This window comes from Colobus angolensis, unplaced genomic scaffold (assembly GCF_000951035.1).
Source record: "Colobus angolensis palliatus isolate OR3802 unplaced genomic scaffold, Cang.pa_1.0 Scaffold50, whole genome shotgun sequence".
Taxonomy (NCBI): Eukaryota; Metazoa; Chordata; class Mammalia; order Primates; family Cercopithecidae; genus Colobus; species Colobus angolensis.
Window position 1 is genome coordinate 4,561,124 of NW_012118488.1, and position 9,116 is coordinate 4,570,239.

The 9,116-nt window shown below is 46.6% G+C and overlaps 1 protein-coding gene across 1 annotated transcript; it reads right to left on the bottom strand.

Annotated features, from left to right (window-relative positions):
* Positions 1–5,314: 5,314 nt before the first annotated feature.
* Positions 5,315–5,855, bottom strand: LOC105524621 (40S ribosomal protein S11-like). The gene has a single exon (XM_011959961.1). It carries the CDS (start codon positions 5,839–5,841, stop codon positions 5,368–5,370), a length of 474 nt encoding a protein of 157 aa, XP_011815351.1. The 5' UTR covers positions 5,842–5,855; the 3' UTR covers positions 5,315–5,367.
* Between the last annotated feature and the right edge of the window lie 3,261 nt (positions 5,856–9,116).

Genomic DNA, 9,116 nt, shown 5'->3' on the forward strand with positions numbered 1-9,116 from the left:
CCTTGACTGTGGTCCTCTCCTTTGAGCTCTTTCCCAGAGTGTGGAATCCTGATTTTGGGACTAGAAGGTTAGCCTAGAGCTGAGATTCCTTTCCGCACTCACTACATTTTATTTTGAATGATTTCAGACCTACAGAAAAGATGAAAGAATAGTTCAATGGAGGCTATATATCCTTTGTCTATTATGTATCTGTAAAGTCTGGAAATAGGCAAATATTCATAATGCCATCAAGAACATCTTCAATCTATTGAAAAATATGGTAGGCCAGACGGGGTGGCTCATGCCTATAATTCCGGCACTTTGGGAGGCCAAGACGGGAGAATCACTTGAGCCCAAGAGTTTGAAAACAGCCTAGGCAACATAGCAAGACTGTCTCCAAAAAATAAAATGTTTCCAGACTTCGTGGTCACCCTATAGATTCATCAATTGTTAATTTTTGGCCACACTTACTTCATCTTTAGATAAATATGTGTGTATAATTTTTTTTTCTGAATAATTTAAAAGTTGTAGACATCAGGCCAGGCACAGTGACTCACGCCTGTAATCCCAGCACTTTGTGAGGCCGAGGCAGGTGGATCATTTGAGGTCAAGAGTTCAAGACCTGCCTAGCCAACATGGCAAAACCCCTTCTCTACTCCCCGAGCCCCCAAAAATACAAAAATTAGCCGGGCATGGTGGCACGTACCTGTAGTCCCAGCTACTTGAGAGGCTGAGGCAGGAGAATCGCTTGAACCTGGGAGGCGGAGGTTGCAGTGAGCTGAGATTGTGCCACTGCACTCCAGCCTGTGACAGTGAGACTCCGTCTTAAAATAAATAAATAAATAAATTCATTAACTACATACAATCATAGATAATTTCAGGCTTTCTCCATTAAAAAAGAGCTTTTCAGTTTTTAAAGGGCTGATACTTTTTTTTTTTTTTTTGAGACAGGGCCTCACTGTCACTGAAGCTGGAATGCCATGGTATGACCACAGCTCACTGCAGTTGTGACCTTTCAGGTTCAAGCGATCCTCCCACCTCAGCCTCCCAAGTAGCTGAGACTACAGGTGTGCACCACCATGCCTGGCTAATTGTTTAAGTTTTTGTAGAGATAGGGTCTCCCTATGTTTCCCAGGCTGGTCTCAAACTCCTGGGCTCAAGTGATCCTCCCATCTTGGCCTCCCAAAGTGCTGGGATACAGATGTGAGTCATTGTGCCTGGTGAAGGGGTGATACTCTTAACCTAGAAGTTGTATGTTATATGTATGAGACAGACGGAGTGGGGAGGGGCATTTTCCTGGGAAGAGGCTCCATAAGTTTCATACCTTATGTCATAGGGTACCATGATGCCAGAAGTAATCCAGTACCACTGCCAAATGAGGCATGCTAAGCTCAGCCTTTAGCTGAGTGACTAAGAATGGGGCCTCCCTACCTCTCAGGTAAGCACGTGCGCTTCCCATGTGCCCAGTGGGTGTGAATATAAGTCCTTTCTTGACCCTGTGGTAACATGATAAGTGTTACTACCTCTCCTTTATTCATGAAATATTAAGCAAGCACAAATGGTGTGCCAGGGACTGCACTGGGCATGCAGGGAGGAACAAGACCTGGCCCTCGAGGCACTCACTGCCATGTTGACAGATGTGTAAAGAGATTAATTCCAGGCTTGTCAGTCAAGGTGTGCAGGCAGGTCGTGGGAACCAGGAGCATGTTTAGTTCAGAGGGACTAGGAGCAGGACAGGAGAATACCCTTTTCTTACCACCTCCATTGGCCCTGCTGTCCTGGAAAGCCTGGCCCTGGGGCAGCCTGTGGGGTGACCTGTGCTGCTCAGGGAGCTGCTTCCTGAGACTTCCCCTGATCTTGACATTCAAGAAGCCAGCACGGGGCTGAGGCAGGTGCACCATCAGATAACCTGGGACCACTCAGGTTTCTCCCAGCTGCCAGGGCTCGTGCCACCTGAGATGTCCAGGCCCTCCCTGCCAGGACACCTCATGAGGCCTGTGCAGAGGAGCTGGGTAGGAGCCAGGGCCAAGTGGGGGTGGCACAGATCACCTTCTGTGACTCAGACTAGGCTTCACCAGATGAATCAGAAGCTCCTGGAGTTGAAGCCCTGGAATCTAGTTTTTTTTTTTTTTTTTTGAGACGGAGTCTTGCTCTGTCACCCAGGCTGGAGTGCAGTGGCCGGATCTCAGCTCACTGCAAGCTCCGCCTCCCGGGTTTAAGCCATTCTCCTTCCTCAGCCTCCCAAGTAGCTGAGACTACAGGCGCCCGCCACCTTGCCCGGCTAGTTTTTTTTTTTTGTATTTTTTAGTAGAGATGGGGTTTCACCGTGTTAGCCAGGATGGTCTCGATCTCCTGACCTCGTGATCCGCCCGTCTCGGCCTCCCAAAGTGCTGGGATTACAGGCTTGAGCCACCGCGCCCAGCCGGAATCTAGTTTTTCAATGCTCATAGATGGCCCTAATGATCATTCCCTTTTGGGAACCCCTGATTACAATCATTTCTTGCCTTCCATCCCAGGAGACTGGGGGCAGGAGGAAAGGGGGACTCGGCTATTTCCAGTGTCCCATGACAAAGTGGGAAGGGGGGCCTTCATTTCACATCCCAGCTCTTCCATAGCTCATCCATCAGGGGCTTGTCCTCCCCCATAGTGGGGCCTGGGTTGTCATCTTTTCACCTGCCCTACATGGACGCAAGTGAAAGGGGTGAACATCCCCCTCTGGTGATGAAGTTGGGGACGTGTAGTACATGTGGGTATGTGGTTACAGCTTGAAGCACCAAACCTTCTGCGTGCAGGTAGAGTACCGATCATTTGAAAGCCTTCCAACTGAGCCACCCCTCCCTGCTGCCGAGTAGTATGAGGTCGACAGGACAGCTCTTTTCATTTCCATCTTAGATAGAGACATTCATGGAGGCTCTCTAACTCGACTCAAGTCCTATAAGCAGTAAGTAGGAGGCCTGGCATAACACTTCTGAGCATCCAGAACTTTCTGTCCCATCATTGTTTTCTCCTTGCTGTAGGTCAAGGTCAGGTGGTCTGCCTCTTAAATTAGGCAAAGTCCAGACCTCTCAAATTTGGGGGCAGGGAGAGTGAGGGTCTCACTGTGTCCCCCAGGCTGGAGTGCAATGTTAGGATCGCAACTCACTGCAGCCTCAAACTCCTAGGCTAAGTGATCCTCCCACATCAGCTCTCCAGCCCTTTGTAGCTGGCATCATGCCCGTGAGACCACTCACCTCTCCTCTCACCCCCTTCTGCAAAGAAAAGAACTTTAAATAATAGAATGAAATCACTTGTGTGGTAGATTGTATTATGTCCAAAATATTTGCTACCCCACCTTGGCTTGAGCCTCACCTGAGGGCCTGGGGAGGGTTATATACCCCTACCTTGTTGAACCTGGAAGGGCCACGAAACGTGCCTGGCACTGGTTGTAAGAGCCCATGGGTGGTCCATCAGCTGTTGCAGTGACCTGCAATGTTCACATGGAGACTGTTTAGTCAGCCTAGGTCCCGGGGTGAAGAAGATGGTCAGAGCAGCCAGCCACAATAGACACGAATGGTAGAGAGAAATTAGCCCCTGCCATTGTAGACCAGTAGACTTTCCAGTTGTTGTCACACCATAATTGAGACTAAACTGCCTGATTCAGTTTGTAATCCCACCATTCAAAGATTTAGCTATTGTTAAGATTCTGGTGTGTATCTTAGCAGAATTTCTGATACACAAATGAATGTATTTAGATACACAATCTTACAAAAATGGGACAATACACATCTTGCTTTGGAGCTTTCTTGTCTTATCTAATATGTACTCAGTGTCCTTCCATGGTAAATTTATATCTAGATCCAATTTTTCAGTGTTGGGATCACAGTGTGGCTCCATGGTGTACTGATGCATGGTTATGCCAAAAGATGTTTTCCCAGTTTCATTTTGTTTCTTTTCTCCTTCCTTCCTTCCCTTTCTTTTTTTTTTTTTTTTTTTTTGACACGGAGTTTCACTCTTGTTGCCCAGGCTGCAGTGCAATGGCACGATCTCCGCTCACTGCAACCTCTGCCTCCCGGGTTCAAGCGATTCTCCTGCCTCAGCTTCCTGAGTGGCTGGGATTACAGGTGCGTGCCACCACACCCAGCTAATTTTTTGTATTTTTAGTAGAGACGGGGTTTCACCATGGCCGGGCTGGTCTTAAACTCCTGACCTCAGGTGATCCGCCTGCCTCGGCCTCCCACAGTGCAAGGAAGGGGCCAGTGCTCCCACCGCGCCTGGCCCCTTCCTTCCCTTTCTTTCTCTTTTCTCTTTCTTTCTTTTTGACATCTCTGTCACCCAAGCTAGAGTGGAGTGCAGTGGCACAGTCACGGCTCACTGCAGCCTCAACCTCCTAGGCTCAAGCAATCTTCCCACCTTAGCCTTCTGAGTAGCCTTCTGGATCCACCACACCTGGCTAATTTTTGAATTTTTTGTAGAGATAGGGTTTTGCCATGTGACCCAGGTTGCTTTTGAACTCCTGAGCTCAAGCAATCCTCCCACCTTGGCCTCCCAAAGTGCTGGGATTACTGGGGTTACAGGTGTGAGCCACCGCACTCAGCCTCCAGTTCCTTTTTTTTTTTTTCTTTTTTTGAGACGGAGTCTTGCTGCTCCCTCACCCAGGCTGGAGTGCAGTGGCGCAATCTTGGCTCACTGCAACCTCTGCCCCCCAGGTTCAAACAATTCAACATCAAACTCCCAGGCTCAAGTGATCCTCCTACCTCTCCACCCCTTTGTAGCTGGTACTACAGATGCACACCAGTGTGCCCAGCTAATTTTTAAATTTTTTATAGAGGTGCAGTCTCACTATGTTGTCCAGGCGAGTCTTTTTTTGGGTGGGGGGACGGAGTCATACTCTTATCACCCAGGCTGGAGTGCAGTGGCGCAATCTCACCTCACTGCAACCTCTGCTGCCCAGGTTCAACTGATTCTCCTGCCTCAGCCTCCCGGAGTAGCTGGGATTACAGGTGCCTGCCACTGTGCCCGGATAATTTTTGTATTTTTAGTAGAGATGGCTTTTCACTATCTTGGCCAGACTGGTCTTGAACTCCTGACCTTGTGATTCACCTGTGTCAACTTCCAAAAAGCGCTGGGATTACAGGCGTGAGCCACACGCCCAGCCACCCAGGCTGGTCTTGAACTCCTGGCTTCAAGTGAGCCTCCCGCCTCAGTCTCCCAAAGTGTTGGGATCACAGGCGTGAGCCACTGCACCCTGCTTAATTTTTGATAAATATAAACTCTGTGATGAACATGTTATGTAAATATTTTTGTGCACTGGTTTGATCATTTTCTTTTCTTTTCTTTTTTTTTTTTTTGGAGGTGGGGGAAAGAGAAAATAACTTTATTTCATTGTGAGGAGCGGGCCGATGTCCAGCCTCAGAACTTCTGGAACTGCTTCTTGGTGCCGGCAGCCTTGGTGACCTTGAGCACGTTGAAGTGCACTGTCTTGCTTAGCGGCCGGCACTTGTCCACTGTTACGATGTCACCAATCTGGACGTCCCTGAAGCAGGGGGACAGGTGCACAGACATGTTCTTGTGGCGCTTCTCGAAGTGGTTGTACTTGCAGATGTAGTGGAGGTAGTCTCGGTAGATGACAATGGTCCCCTGCATCTTCATCTTGGTCACCACACCAGAGAGTATCCGCCCTTCAATGGAGATATTACCAGTGAAGGGGCATTTCTTGTCAATGTAGGTGCCCTCAATAGCCTCTTTGGGTGTCTTGAAGCCCAGACCTATCTTCTTATAGTACCGCGGGAGCTTCTTGCCAGTTTCTCCCAGCAGGACCCTCTTCTTGTTTTGAAAGATGGTAGGCTGCTTTTGGTAGGCACACTCAGTCTGAATGTCCGCCATCTTCCCGGCTGCCTGAAAAAGGCGGTTTGATCATTTTCTTAGGTTTAGGATAAATCCCAAGAAGTGGAATTGCTGACTCTAAGGATTTGCACATCCTTTGTTTGGATACACAATGCCAGGCTACCCCTCCAGGAAGCCTGCCCAGTTCACACTCTTGCCAGCCTGCTAGCGTTCTTTTCTGTACAGCCTCATCAATAGCAAGCATGATCAATTTTTCCAGATGATTCCAACTTGGAGAGCATTCCTTTTTTTTTTTTTTTTGAGATGGAGTCTTGCTCTGTCCTCCAGGCTGGAATGCAGTAGCTTGATCTTGGCTCACTGCAACCTCCGTCTCCCAGGTTCAAGTGATTGTCTTGCCTCAGCCTCCTGAGTAGCTGGGACTACAAATGCATGCCACCATACCCGGCTAATTTTTTTGTAGTTTTAGTAGAGATGGGATTTTGCCATGTTGACCAGACTGGTCTCAATCTCTTGACCTTGTGATCCACCCACGTTGGCCTCCTAACGTGCTGGGATTACAGGCGTGAGCCACCGCACCCAGCCTGAAAAGCATTCTTGATCCTAGCTTTATCATCAATACTGCCTTGGCAACTGTTTGGTCCATCTGATTAATCACTGCCAAGTCAGAAAGCAAAGGGGATACAACCTCTGGGACCACCTAGGTAGAAGACTGAGTTGGAACTCAGTCTAATTTCCATGTCTTGTACATTACCTCTGAGTTTCTCTTACTCAGACAACCGCCTCCTGGGAGAATCCCAGATCTCCCTTTTATCTTTCTCTCCCTGTTGCCCCTTCTCCCTGAGGGGATTTTTAAAGCCAATTTTAAAATTATTATTATGAAACAAATAACAAAATAGAAATATTGGACAGAATTCTAAATGAAAAAGAAAAAAGTATTACCCGTAATCAGTGGTCCCAACAAATTACATTGTTTTTATTTGCCTGTGTTCCCTTCCAGTCCCAGTCCAAATGCATGCCATATTTTTACCCAGATGTGACCCTGGCCCAGATCTAATTTTGCATTCTGTCCCTTTCAATTCTCTTGTCATAAGCAGTTTTCCGTATTGCTACATGGTCATCATCTTATTCTAATTGTTGCATAATGTTCCAATGAGTGAATAATTTAATCATCATTACCCTAATGTAAGTCACTTACATGGTTGCTCAATTTCCCTATAATAAATACTGCCGTAGTGCATGCTTTTGTGGATATGGCTTCTTCCTTCATTTGAATTATTTCCTCAGGTCAATTCTCAAGAGTGAGATAGGTCAAAAGGTACGAAGGCTTTAATGATTCTTGGCATGAGAACTGGAACATTGTTTTCCAAAGGGTTTTCCTTCTTTTTTTTTTTTATTTTCCTGCTTAAAAGTTAATACATGCTATCTTTCAACCATATAGAATAAAGCAAAAATTCTACTACCCAGAAATTACCACTACTAACATTTGGCCAACCATCCCTCCAGGCATCTCTGGATATACGTATCCATCTATATGTATAATCTGCATAGATATACATATAGATGTAGACATAAAAATAATTTTTCACAAAAGGGATCACATCCCCATGCCAGTTTTGCAATCTGCTTTTTTACTCAACAACATGTCCTGGGTTTTTCTAATTGGTTCTGCCACCACCAGCGCCTAGGTGGTAGCAAAATGTAGTACAGCAATAGCTATAAGCCACGCACCGTACCAAGAATTTTATGTACATTAGCTAATTTAAGCTCTGCAGTAACCAAATGAGATAAGTTCTATTATCATCATGCCCATTTTACAAATGAGGGAACAGGCTTGAAGAAATTGACTGCACAGGGTCACAGAGCTGGGGAGTGGTGGAGCTGGCACTCCAAAACAGATGTTTAAACAAGTAATACACAAACACATGTCTATTGTAAAAGATTAAAATAATAAATGCAAGCAAGAGCATAGCATAGAAACTAAAGTGTGAAAGTCCCATTTACACTTCCAGAGAGGTTTGGTGTGTGTATCAGTTAAGTTTAGGTTCAATTGCATATAACAGAAAACCAAAATAGCATAGGCTTAAACAAGATAGGATTTGTTTTCTTCACATAAAAGAAGTCTGCACATAGCATTTCAGGGCTAGCATGGTGAGCCCATGCTCATTAGTCATGAAGAACCCATTTTCAGTTTATGGCTTCATCCTTAAGGTCTCCACATGGACTAATATTGTCCCTGGAGCTCCAGCCATCATGCCTGCATTCTAGGCAACAAGGAGAAGGCTGGAGGGGCAGTACCATGGTTTTTCGCAGATGAATCAGCCTCTCTCTAAAGAGCTTCCCTAAAGTCCCCCTACCGTATGATATCGCTTTATTTCTTTTCTAAAAAATTTTTTTTATTTTTTTGAGATGGAGTCTCACTCTGTTGCCTGGGCTGGAGTGCAGTGGCATGATCTTGGTTCACTGCAACCTCCACCTCCTGATTCTAGTGATTCTCCTGCCTCAGCCTCCCAAGTAGCTGGGAATACAGATGTGCACCACCATGCCCAGCTAATTTCTGTATTTTTAGTAGAGATGGGGTTTCACCATGTTGGCCAGGCTGGTCTCAAACTCCCGACCTCAGGTGATCCGCCCACCTCGGCCTCCTAAAGTGCTGGGATTACAGGCGTGAGCCACTGCGCCCAGCCTGATATCAGTTTATTTCTAATTGACCACCCTTATCCACAGGGAGGCTGTGCAGTGTAATTTTTGTTTTTTTTGAGACGGAGTCTCGCTGTGTCGCCCAGGCTGGAGTGCAGTGGCCGGATCTCAGCTCACTGCAAGCTCCGCCTCCCGGGTTTACGCCATTCTCCTGCCTCAGCCTCCGTGTGGAGCAGCTGGGACTACAGGCGCCTGCCACCTCTCCCAGCTAGTTTTTTGTATTTTTTTTAGTAGAGATGGGGTTTCACCATGTTAGCCAGGATGGTCTCGATCTCCTGACGTCGTGATCCACCTGTCTCGGCCTCCCAAAGTGTTGGGATTACAGGCGTGAGCCACCGCGCCCAGCCTAGTGTAGTTTTTAAACTGAGCAATTTGCAGCTTCTTCAACCCCAGCTCCCCCCATAATACAAGTGCTTGGTTGATTTTTTTTAAGGGGGAAAGAATCGATATTAAGAGAAAATTAGACAGTTCTGCCACCATGTATATCCTTCCCAATCCTTTCCTACAAATTTAAATATGTATATATTGTGAAAGTCGATTGTACAAATTGGGTCATTCTTGCCATACTCAACTAAATCAGAGTCAATGGGTTGGGGGAAAAAGCACTTGGGACACAT